At 40.4% G+C, this 12,113-nt stretch overlaps 1 protein-coding gene across 1 annotated transcript in view; it reads left to right on the forward strand.

The window, feature by feature from the left end:
* The first annotated feature begins 232 nt into the window (after window positions 1-232).
* The window catches only part of grin3a (glutamate receptor, ionotropic, N-methyl-D-aspartate 3A), a 109,877-nt gene continuing 97,996 nt past the window's right edge, over window positions 233-12,113 (forward strand). The window contains exon 1 of the mRNA XM_036140116.1: window positions 233-1,934. Within this exon, the coding sequence (XP_035996009.1) occupies window positions 1,182-1,934 (753 nt within the window). The 5' untranslated portion in view covers window positions 233-1,181. The remainder of the gene's footprint in view (window positions 1,935-12,113) is intronic.

Genomic DNA, 12,113 nt, shown 5'->3' on the forward strand with positions numbered 1-12,113 from the left:
TGTTGTTGTTCTGTACATGTCACATAGAATCTCAATAAATGCTGAAACCTTTGGTTGTAAAATGAAATATGGTTTAACAATTCAAGGGGCCTGAAGACTTTTGCAAAACACTATTTTCAGGAGGAACATAAATATTTTAATAGTACTTCGTTAGCACATTTTTTTCCCCCATTTAACACTAAACATCCTGTCTGCAGGTCCAGTTCACTTCAATTCAATAAATGACCATAGTAACTGTTTATAACTGCCTGTTTTTGCTTAGTTTGTATCATATTGAGTTTGACTTAATCTTGATGAACTTTGTTGGAATACTGCAGTCAAAATATTGGTGGCATGTCTAGTGATTTTTTTAGCCAGATGTTTATTCATCTTGTAGCGTCCCATATGTACTTAGCCTAATATGATTCCATTACTTGGCGGTTCCTTGGCCCAGTTGGGTGTAACGTACAGATGGGGTTAAATCGCTCTGCGTAAAAGGACCGCACTCTCGGAGGTCTTCCCCAGAGCAAGTGTCAGCGCAGAGGTTGGCTCGAGCCAAGCGGCGCGTGCGCTCTTCAAAGCTCCTACATGGCTGCTTTAAAAATATGTATTAATCTTGTTTTTTTTATTTAGCAAACATTTTGGGAACCAGCAATATGTCGCATTGGCTCCTTCGCCGGAGATCAGAATGGGATGATTTTCTTTCCTGCGTTAAAACCTACGACCAACATGCTTTTGCAGTCGAGGATTTCACTGTTGTGGAATGTGTTCTGATGCGCATTAACCTCTGGTCGACATTTCCTCTTCTGGACGTACCTACATCCTACTTTAGATTTTTTTTACCCTCTTGCTGGGATTTATGGAAATAATATTGCTTGGTTGGTCGGTTTTGTTAGTAATCAGCTGGCCTGAAATATGAAAATCCTTTGAGATGAAAAGCAGCACTTTTGGGGATCATCTTTTGCTTGTGCGCGGCTCCTGCCTGATATTGCGCCTCAACAGCCTGTTGTCTGTGTCCGAGGAGAAACGCACAACTTTGACGGGAGCCGGTGCGGGAGCCGGAGCCGGAGCGAGGGCTGCAGCTGGTCTCAGTGGCACACTAGGGGCAAAGGCGGGGGGCCAGCAGTGGCACCGACGGCGCGGCCCCGCTGGTGGGCTGTTGCGCTGTTGGACGGGGGATCCGGCGCAGCTGTGGAGCGGGGATGACGAGGTCGACCGGGATTATGATGGTGATGGATGGCCCGACAGCACGAGCAGGCACCGGGGTCTCGCCGCCTCTGCGCCTCCTACTGTGCGCTCTCCTTTTTCTCCCGCCGTGCGCTCACTCGCACCCGCAGCCGTGCCAGGTGCTAAAGCGGATCGGCCACACGGTTCGGGTGGGAGCGCTGCACGTTCAGCCCCGCTTGATGTCAACAGCTCCTGGCCGCGGTTCTGAAGACGCAGAGGGAGCTTTGGCGAGAGATCAGCCGCAGGAGTTGGGAAAGCCGGTTAGAACAGGTGCCGGCGCGCCCGGATATGGGAACCTCAGGACTCGAGCCGCCGCACACAGTCAGCGGGGCGCAGGTAGGAGTAAAAGCCAGGCGAGACAGCGGGACGGGAATCCCCCGAAGGAGGATGGCGTGTTCTCACCCCGGGAGTCGGTCCTGCTAGCGGCGGAGGCTCTGAACCGGGCCGGGTTGCTCCCTTACAATTTATCCCTGGAGATTGTTATGGCAGTCGGATCCACGCTGGGCGAGCTGCCGGCCTTCTCCTACTCCTCCACGGGCATTCCCGAGGACGAGGACCCGCTGTCTTTCCTGGAGAGCGTGTGTCACACGGTGGTCGTGCAGGGGGTCTCCGCCATGCTCGCCTTCCCGCGGAACCGGGACGAGCTCGTTAAGTTGGAATTCGTTTCTCTGGCGCTCAAGGTGCCAGTTGTCAGCGTCGTGCAGAGGCAGTTCCCGCGCCACAGCGAGGTAAAAAAAAAAAAAAAAAAAAAAAAAAGTTTCTCCCCAGCTTCTGAACTGTTAACTGTTGATCACTTCACTCTGGCACAGCGGGTGGACTGTGATCACAGCTGCCTTCGTGTATTTCTATATTTGTTTTATCATTTTAGTTTGGTTATTGTGAGATATTTCACCCCAGTTCCCTAATTAATACACCGATGACTAATTAATTAATTGAGGAGGACACACTTCTTCCATGATGGCCTCTTCGTCGTTCTTTTTAACATGAAGTTATGCATTTACATCCCATCGGATGCTAGAGCTTATTTTCTGTCTTCTGCACCAAGGGCATTGATTTTAGCCATAGTCGGGGTTTTTTTTGTTTGTTGTTGTTGTTGTATTTTTTTTTTTACTGAAGCTCTCAAATGAATCGTTGCATGGGGATCAGATCACTGTGCTCTTCCCATGATGGCGAAATGGAAAAGTTCCAAGACTGCAGAAAAGAGACACAAGGATGTGCCATTCTCTTGTTAGATAAACAGCTTAAAAATGGCTGAAGAGAGAGCGCCTGCCCCGGTTTAAAAAAAAAAAAAAAAAAAAAAAAAAAAAAAAAACGATGAGCATCCATTTAGTTGCGTTTCATCGTTTTGGCGACTGAGCACATCTGCACAGCTCAGTCCAATTAGTTGTCCTCAGAATCAGTGTGGTGGGACTGCATCGTGCTGTCTCGCTGCTTTTGGGCTTTTATTTTAATGACACTTTTGCCAAACAGCAGCTGTTGATATGTTGCCAAAAAATAATAATACGTTCTACCATGTTCCTGCCCCTTCTATTGTCAGTTTTAAGAAAAAAAGTCTTGAAAAGCGCCTTGAGGAAAAAAAAAATTCCCAGTTGCTTTTCCGTGTTCTTTCACGTTACAATTCGCAACTTTTGATTCATTTTTCTTAAAATAGTGTGTATCTAAAGAATACATTTCTGTTCATTCTTTGAAGATTAGTGTTTCCCACATGGGCAAATGTTCAATTTTGGTCTCATACCTCTGGAGCACTTCCTTTCACATTTTGCTGCGTCCCTACATGATGGTGGCAATTCCAAGCAAAAATGTTGTATGATTTTCTTTCCACAAAATTACTTATTTGTTGCTTCTCTTACCTAAATGACAAGTTTTCTAGAGGCACAACTAACAGTTGTCCTGTCAACAGATTTTTCCATCTCAGCTGTGGATCTGAGCTCCTACCATTGGCCTCAGATAAATGTTCTCCTTATCCAAAAGAGGGAAAAGAACATTTTTATTGCTACATTTGAAGGGATATGTAAAAAAAAAAAAACATAATTTTCAGTGTATAGAGTGATTCCAACACATAAAACTTAACTGATTTTTTAAAGGCATTGGATATGTAAGTTTACATGTTGGGGTGGGCGATATAGACTTTAATTTTTATCACAATATATTGTGGTAATATTGTGATAAAGATAAAAGTGATAAGACTATTAAGCCTCTTGCTGTCTAAAGTATGGCTGTGGCTGTATGTCACATTCATTATACCTCTATAAACACAAATGTTGACCATAAAAATGATACCTAATGATATAATATATAACGTTAAAACGAAATTCAAAATATGCTTCGTCAGGACACTAGCTACATAAAGTAGTGTGCTTTTATCATTAAAAAAAGTAAACACAATTAATTAGATTTTTTAATTTATTAATATTTATTACTGAATAAAAGTTCAAAAAATGCCAAAAATAGTAAAAAAAATTACAATACTGATAATACTGACAGTTTTTGGGATTTTTAGGCAAAGCTAATTGAAATTTCTAACAATAACAATAAAACTATACAATAAATGCCCACCCCTATTTACATGTATTCCGCAATCCACACACTGTCAAAATAATATTTGCAAAATAAATGAATAAAAAAATTCTAATTGACAAAAATATTAATACTCCCACCAGTTGTCCCTCAGCAAGTTAAAGCTTGACTATTGGACCATTATGTTGGTTAGTTCTCTGGAAATACTTAGCTTTTAAGCATAGTTTGTTGAAAGGCATTGATGAAGCCTACGGTTTCATCCGTTCTAAAACAGGTTTTGGTGTGTCTTTGAGCTTGTTGTCCAGTAGGAACAACCAACCGTATCAAACATTCAATGATCTGGCACTTGATCTGACAAGCAGCTGAAGAATGTTGAGGTGATCTCCATTTTTCCACCTACTGGAGTAGTGGTCTTAAATTTGAAAGCTTCATTTTGACTTGGCAAAGTGGACTTTGTATCATTTTGGCTTAATAGTCAAATCTTTGTTTTGCCTGATAATGAACTTCTCCTCTGGAGCATGTAGTATGTTTGGATTGTCCAACTGGGCAGGTCCAAAATTCAGTCATGTTTTAAACAAATCATTTAAAACGAAGGACATCCAATCCGATAAGGAGTGTAATGTATGTCCCATTGTGACTTAATCTTTTATCCAATGTTAAATACTCACCCGGTATGAAAACATCACACAACCTAGTTTGACTATTGACAGATCTTGGGTTTTAAAAGGCTTCAACTGGGAAGTTAAACTGTGTAAACCAAGAGCCATTTAGCATTTGTGTACCTAGAATTAAACGCAGAAATTACAATGATTCATTGTCATTTACTGCCATGTTGATTTTTCCTCTTTTAAAATCAGCTAATGCAATTATTTAGGTACTGATATGAAATGATAATCACATGACTGCATGGGCCAGAACAAGTACTGCCGTCTTCATGGGAGAGAAATTCATTGCTTTAACGAGACGATAATTGAAAATTGACTTTAAAGCTTGCACATGCAAGAAGAGTAACTCAAAATTAGTTAAAAGTTTAGCCACTTTGAATTAATTACTCAGGTGTTTCATCAATAGCGTCTTTGTGTGTGTGTTTTTCTGTGGAATTGGTGTGTACTCTTTCACACAACCTATTTGTGTTACTTCTTCTCTTGTCCAAAAGCAGACATGTCATCCCCCACACCCAAACCAATTAGTTAGACTTGAGGGACCTGCGATAGTGGCCACCGACAGCCCTAACATGCATATGTGTGCATCCATACCCGTGTTTGTGCGTGTGTATGTGCGTGTCATCGGTCTAACATCCTTTTTCCTGCTCTGTGCACGAAGAAGCAATTCTCTGTAGGTTCAGCAGGTGTTAAAAGTCCAAGCTGGTTCCCTGAAGTGAAATAACATGTACAGAAAAAGCTGACGAACACAAATTGCTTGATGGCGAGGTAGATGGATTGACATGTGGTTGGATAAAATTTGGAGCAGGCAGAAAAAGTTGCCAGGGAGAAAAAAATAAATAAAAATAAAACAGTCTTATAGAGCGTGAGGAGTTTACCTGAAAGTTTTATAGAAATGACTCAGCTCCCCTCGGGCTCAATCTTGTTTCGATAACTTCCATCTGATGTCTGACAACAATTTCGCCAACATTTTTACAGCTTTCGTGTTGAGAGGATCCTGTTGTTTGCTTTCTGACGTGGTTGACCTTTGCCTCGCTAAATTCTGCACAAGTTCAAGTTTAGACAAAGGTAAAGTCTGTATAATTCATGAGTTGTGGGGAAATCCCGCTCCTATTTGTTATGTGGTGAAATTGGAGAAGTTGTTGAGCAAAGGATGTCGTGCCCCCAGGTTACAGTGAGTTTGGAGTTGGTGATGTTGGTGATGTGTGGGTTTTGACAGCAGTGCAGGGTTGATAACACATTTACAGATGCAAACTAATAAACTTTGGGTAAAATTACATTTCCTGGCAAATTCAATGAAGTGAGCACATTATGACATACTCAAATTTGCTAAAAACCTAAATAACTGCGGTTATATTTAAACCTTAAAGCATATATTGTTGTCAATAAAGTCAAGCAATAAACTGTGTTTCAATATTAAATACTTTGTTTAAGACACTCACATTTTAAAAATAATAAGCATGTCAGTATTTTCAGTAAGTGGAGCGATCAGGCTTTTTCTGGCAGATGATCTAGTGTTTTTATTTAGGTTTGACCTGCCAATTAGATATATTCTGGCTGTTTTTTTTTTTTTGTGCAGTATAAAACATAAAAGAAAAAATGTGCGGCAGGTTATTTGCTAGAGCTAGTAATTTTGAATCAAACACAAAATGAAGGATTGTCACCATGTCTGCATGCATTAAAGCATTGATGCACATAGCCTTTATCTGAGTTTTATGAAAATCAAAAAGTGCATCAAATTCCATGCCATTGATTGATGCTTTTACAGTAAAAAAATTAAGAGATGTCTTACCTCTGATTCAGAACTGAACCAAAATATGCGTTTTCACCATTTGATTTGCCATGCATTGATCAGAGCTGATCAGAGTAACACTCACTTGAACTGATCTCTTGCAAATCGAGCGGTATGTGTCTAAAATCCGAGTTATTCAATCCACACAATGCAACCAACTTATTAACTACACCTCTGTAGTCAGCATTTGGCATTTGGAAGTGGATGCCTAACCAGTCTGAAATGACACACTTTACCCTTAAAAATGAATACCTGATCCAAATCAGGTAATGATGCAATGGCAGCTCATTTCTCAGAGCTCAAATGCAGAAACATCAGTAACCCTAAGATGATGTTGAACGTAAATAATACTGTTGTTGGCAGTTCCATCTAATATCTTAAATAATCTACACGTTGCTGCTTGAAAATGCTTGATTCAGTTTTACTTATCATGGAAAAAAATATAAATCCCCAGTTTTGACAAATCCTTACAGAATTTCCGTCACCGTGTTAGTTCTGCTTCCTTTGCACAGTTCCAACAATTTACTCTTCGGCACACGCTGTTCACACTGAACCGTTTAAGGAATCTTTTTTTTTTTTCACAAATTCCCAATGAGTCCATACCTAGTGATTCTTTGTGACAATTTATTATATGCCATTGTATTGCTGCTGCTTTAGAAACTTAAATTGAGTTCCTTTTAGTAACTATGGATCAGTCTCCACGCTGTCCTTTCTAAGGTTCGGGAGACAGTAATTGCTGCACAATTGCTGTCACTTAAGAATGACATCAGTTCTTTAACATAAGCTAGTACTCGTTTACAGCACTTTAAAGTGTAGAAACTCTGCTTGTTAAAGTGAATAATGAGCTGCTGCTGAGTGCAGATAGATACATTTCAGTTCTTTTATGTCTTACTGCGCCCTCCGCATTCATTGGTACTATTTGTAAGGATGTGTGAAAAGCCTTGAAACAAATTTGTCTTTCATTGCAGCAGTCTCACAATGAAGATAAAAGAAATACTTTGAGTTCATTTGTTTAGTGGGGACTGTTGCCAATAATTTGACTGAAGCATGATACAGAATTGATACTAAAATAATGCTAAAGTATGATTTATACATCTTCTACTTTACTCATTTTTAAGTTGGTCAGGTGTCTAGGTTTGGGCAGTAGTTTCTGAGCATTTCATGGAAATGGGAAAGACAAGCAAACGTGCATTAACGCTATAGTTGGAAATCCTGTTCTGTAACACTTTTTGTTATACTGGGTAAAATCGTCCTTCCATGCTGAAAGTAGTCAATATATTATATATTCAGAAAAAGAAGGCTAAAAAAATCGATCACTGTGGGAGCTGCAGCCCTGTAAAAACTGACCCATCCCTCCCCTTGGCACCGAAGTGCAGGGAATGGTCAGAGTCTTGGTCCTGCCCACATCTCCCATTGTCCCTCAAATTCCAGGGGTATCACCTCGTCCCACAGGCCAATCATTCTGACACGCTCACGTAACGCCAATGTGCGTGCACGTTCCTGGTTAGCTTCCGCTTGCTGGCTGCGCATGCGCACTTCTAATTTTTATGCATCCAGTTAGCTTAGCGGTTAGCCATTCATTGTTGCTCCACTGCTCTCTCTATATACTTTGAACATGGCTGAGAGTCGCAAGAAGCAAACCGCGTATAAGTTTATGAAAAGAGGTAGAAGGCCTCAGTAGAAAGAAATAAGACCAGAGAGGATTTGGGAGATTTTTTTCACGCGCTCCCCCTGAAGAGCAGAAGAGCGGGGAAGGTGGTCTTGCGCATGCGCAGGGTTTCAAAAAGGGACTTGGGGAAACTTGTGGAAAAATTGCCGACTCTACCTTTGAGTAAGGGAGATCTGTGTTGAGCTTCATAAGTGAGGAAACAGTAACAATAACAGAACTAAACTTACCTGAACTCATACAGATCAATATTTAGAGAAACCATCAACTGAAAGTGTGCTCTGCAGTACTAAAGAAGTATTAGTATTTGTTTAGTACTGCAGAGCACACTCTCAACAGCATGTGCAATTCGACATGCCATGGTGGAATTGTGTAATTCAGTAAAAACATACTAAATTTAAAAAAATATCAGAAACATTATAAATGACGCAGGTTTTTGTGAGCCTCAAAGATTAGGCTGTGTTCTTTTCCAAAACTTAATTTACAAGAGTGTACTTTAAATATATTACATTTTTATGCAAATAAAGACAACTTTTACAAAATACAGACACCAGCAGTTCTAGTTATCTAACAACTTATCACTCTATCACTCTATTTAATGCTACATAATTCCCTAGATTTTATAGTAATGATTCAGAAATCAATTACGTTTTTGTAGTTCAAGTGTGTTAAAAAGATCTCATGGCTGGAATGACTGGAAATGGAATCTCAAAGCCTAAAATAAATTCTGCATAGCACTTTCTACTATTGCTTTCATTACAAGCCACTTTTAACACGTATCAGCTGGGATTTGCCTGTCTCATTTTGGTTCAAAACATTGTAGTTAGATTCCTTTTTGAATTAGAAGAACCATAAATATTCCCTCATTGGTATGTTCCCAGCACCAGCTTTCTGATTTATTAAATATTATTTTGGAAGCATTACTTCTCACGTTTAAAACCATAAATGGTAGTGTCAATGAAAAAAATCATGGATTTAAGGAAATTATATGTACTTTTCCTTATTACTGGGATCCATAGACTGTGACTTACTGTTTTCCATTTCTCTTTTGAGACAAAATGAGATCGGGCACTACCTGTCTGTTTCAGGCACTCTCCATTAGGGCCCCAGTATAACTCAGAACTCTATGTGCAGGACTTCCACAGATAAAATCATTATCTGCCTGCAAAACCAAACTCCAAAACTCACATCTTTTTGAAAGCCTTTGGCAGTATCTGACATTTATTGTTGTAGGTATAATGCAAAAAAATCCTGTATTTTGTTTCCTGCAAAGCACTTTTTACCATTGCAATACAAAAAGTTACAGATGTGAAGGAAATTGGCTTTGTCCAGAGTTTTATTGTTGGTTTAGCAACAACATAAGCAATGGACTTTAAATTGACATAAAACAATGTTAAGCCTCTGGGCCATTGGGGAATTTCTTTAGGAATTTCTGATTGAACAGAAAGCTTTTTCCACAAGATATCATCTAATCACAAGAACGTTCAATAACCCAGTCATTACCATCTACTTTGATTTGTCCGCTTTCTCTTGATTCTATCAGTGTCCGCTGTTTTACTTTGCACTAAGGACTTTCTCTGCCCAGAAAGTCAAAACAGCTGTCCATTAGATAACCTATTCATAAGGGGAAATATTTTAATAGAAAATAAAAGATAGTATAGAGGTCATTTCAAATAAAGCTGAGAAATTTGGGTACTTTTGAAACACATCTTTACAAGTTAATGACTTGATGTGTGATAGATTGATTTATTTTGACTCATGGAAACCTATCTGCAGTAAGAGGATTATGTGAGGATAAAAAGTCAACTTCTTCTGATTATTTCAATATTCACATTCCCAGAAACACTGGGTGGAGGAGTAACAATGATCTTTCAGTCAGATTTATTGATTAGTTCCAAGTCATTTAATAGCCACAATTGTTTTAAATATTCAGCTCTTAAGAATAATTGTAGGCTACTTTAGTACAGTTGCCAAACTTACAACCATAGCTCTGTTGAGCTATCTATTCATTCATATCTTAGCAGTAATTACTTTATGGTATTATATCTACATATGATTGATTCTATTAAAAATAAGATCTTTGGCATTCTGACAAACGTGATTACATCCTCAGGTTTACAAAATGAGGCTAATGTGTATATATATATTTAAATCAGAAACTTTTCTGGATTTCTGCAGTATAAACCGTCTCTAGATCTCATAGACGGCATATCACAATTCCCTGTGCTGACCTCACCTTCCTCTCCTGTGCTGTGCAGCCCCCAAACCACACTGTCATGTTGAGACACAAAATGCTTTCGATTGTAGCTCTATAAATGTTTATTATCAGCTGAGTAGAAAGTCCAGTCCATTTCGTTTCCTGAGAAATAAGAGCCATTGTTGGGCCTTCTTCACCAGGTGTTCACAGTCCAGGAGAGGTCAGATGAAACGTGAATGCTCAGGAACCTCATGCTGTTCACACACTCCACCTCCCCATGTATGCAGAGAGGAGCGCATTCAGTCTTCCTGGACCTCCTGTAGTGCACAATGACAGCCTTGGTGTTCAGGGTAAGGTTATTCCTGGAGCACCACTGTGTGAGATTGTGGACCTCCTTTATTTATTTTTTTCTACGCATCCTGGGTGGCAGTGAAGAATTAAGAATTATTGTCTTAATGCCAAAGAAAGCCCAACAGATTTACTTTCACAAGTGAAGCATCACTGCTTTCACCATAGTGCCCACTTGATTTATATATCCAAAACCTTTATTAGATTTTATTTGGGGACTATTTCATTTTCAATGGACACAAAAAAAATTGAAAGTAGAAGAAAAAAAGGAAGAGAAAAACATAAGACAAAATGCTAAAAGGGAGAAAAGGTGAAAAAAATTGAGGAGAGGAAAGGGAGAGAACACAATAACATCCTTGTTGTCTGCTTCTTCACCTGCAAAGTGAGATATAAAAAGAACAGCAAAACAACCTGATAAAGCATTACAGGTACAAACAACCAACGACTTGATACCGTCACCTATACATAGTGTAATTTATATACGAGATGTATAAAGTGACAGCTAAAGCTAATAATAGGGGTTTTCTGTATAGAAATTAATCTGTAAGCACCTAAATCCAACCAACTGTAGGTGTTTGTGAGAGTGCACTTGTGTATGTAAGGTTTATCCATAAGAAAAACGCTCAATAGTGGTTGTGAGGAGCCAAATACCCGACCCCCAGAGCGCCAAGACAGATACCCAGGAAACCAGAACCCCAGACACCCGAAACGACCCCCAGAGCAAAGGTGCCCAAGAGGGACTAACACAGGGATGCCTCAGGAGAGGGGGCAGTCCAAAATCCAACCTGATAAAAAGAAACAGAAAACCAGGTACACGCTCACATTCACATGTTCCCACCCTAATGCCCCCACATGCATACACTCTTACCAAAAAAAAAAGACCTAGTGCACACAGTCATCACACACATCCTATACTTCCAGGTCCAGGTACCCGCACCCCACAGGGGTATGCATATCTGAGAGGGCGGGGAGTGGGAGGGGGGAGTGCATATATTCCCAGGTTGTGGAGCGATGGTGGCACAGAGGTTAGGGAGTTCGTCCTGCAATTGGCGGGTCGCCAGGTTCATCCCCTGCCCTGAATGTCTCCTTCGTTGTGTCCTTGGGCAAAACACTTCACCTGCATTGCCTGCTGGCAGTGGTCAGAGGGCCCGGTGGCGCTGGTGCATGGTAGCCTCGCCTCTGTCAGTCTGCCCCAGGGCAGCTGTAGCTACTAACATAGCTCACCACCGTCAGGGTGTGAATGTGTGTGTGAATGGGCGAATGACTGATTGTAGTGTAAAGCTTTTGGAGGTCGTCAAGACTGGTTAAAGTGCTATACAAGTACAAGCCATTTACCATTTACCATTTACCAACAAGTGCAAAAGTCCATTATCTGACCTGGACAGCACAGATAATGTGTATCACCCCAGATCAGCACCATCTTTAAACACACCCAGTCTGTGTGTTCAAACCAGTCTTATAACGCTGAGCAGGCCTCATCAGTCCAAACCTGAATGGTTCTGCTGATAGGTCTGGTTCTGCAGATTAGGGGGTTTGAAGGCAGGGATCAGGTCCACGGAGATATGATCTGATGATTCAAAGTGAAGATCTGCAGTATCCTTATACGCTCATGGGATATTGCAATAAACCAATTCTATAATATTATTGTCCCTGGTCAAAAACTTCACGAATTTGTGGAATTCGGGGAGCAAGATGCGCCCAGTTCAGATACGTTTAATCTATCCT

The sequence above is a fragment of the Fundulus heteroclitus genome, chromosome 8 (assembly GCF_011125445.2).
Source record: "Fundulus heteroclitus isolate FHET01 chromosome 8, MU-UCD_Fhet_4.1, whole genome shotgun sequence".
Taxonomy (NCBI): domain Eukaryota; kingdom Metazoa; phylum Chordata; class Actinopteri; order Cyprinodontiformes; family Fundulidae; genus Fundulus; species Fundulus heteroclitus.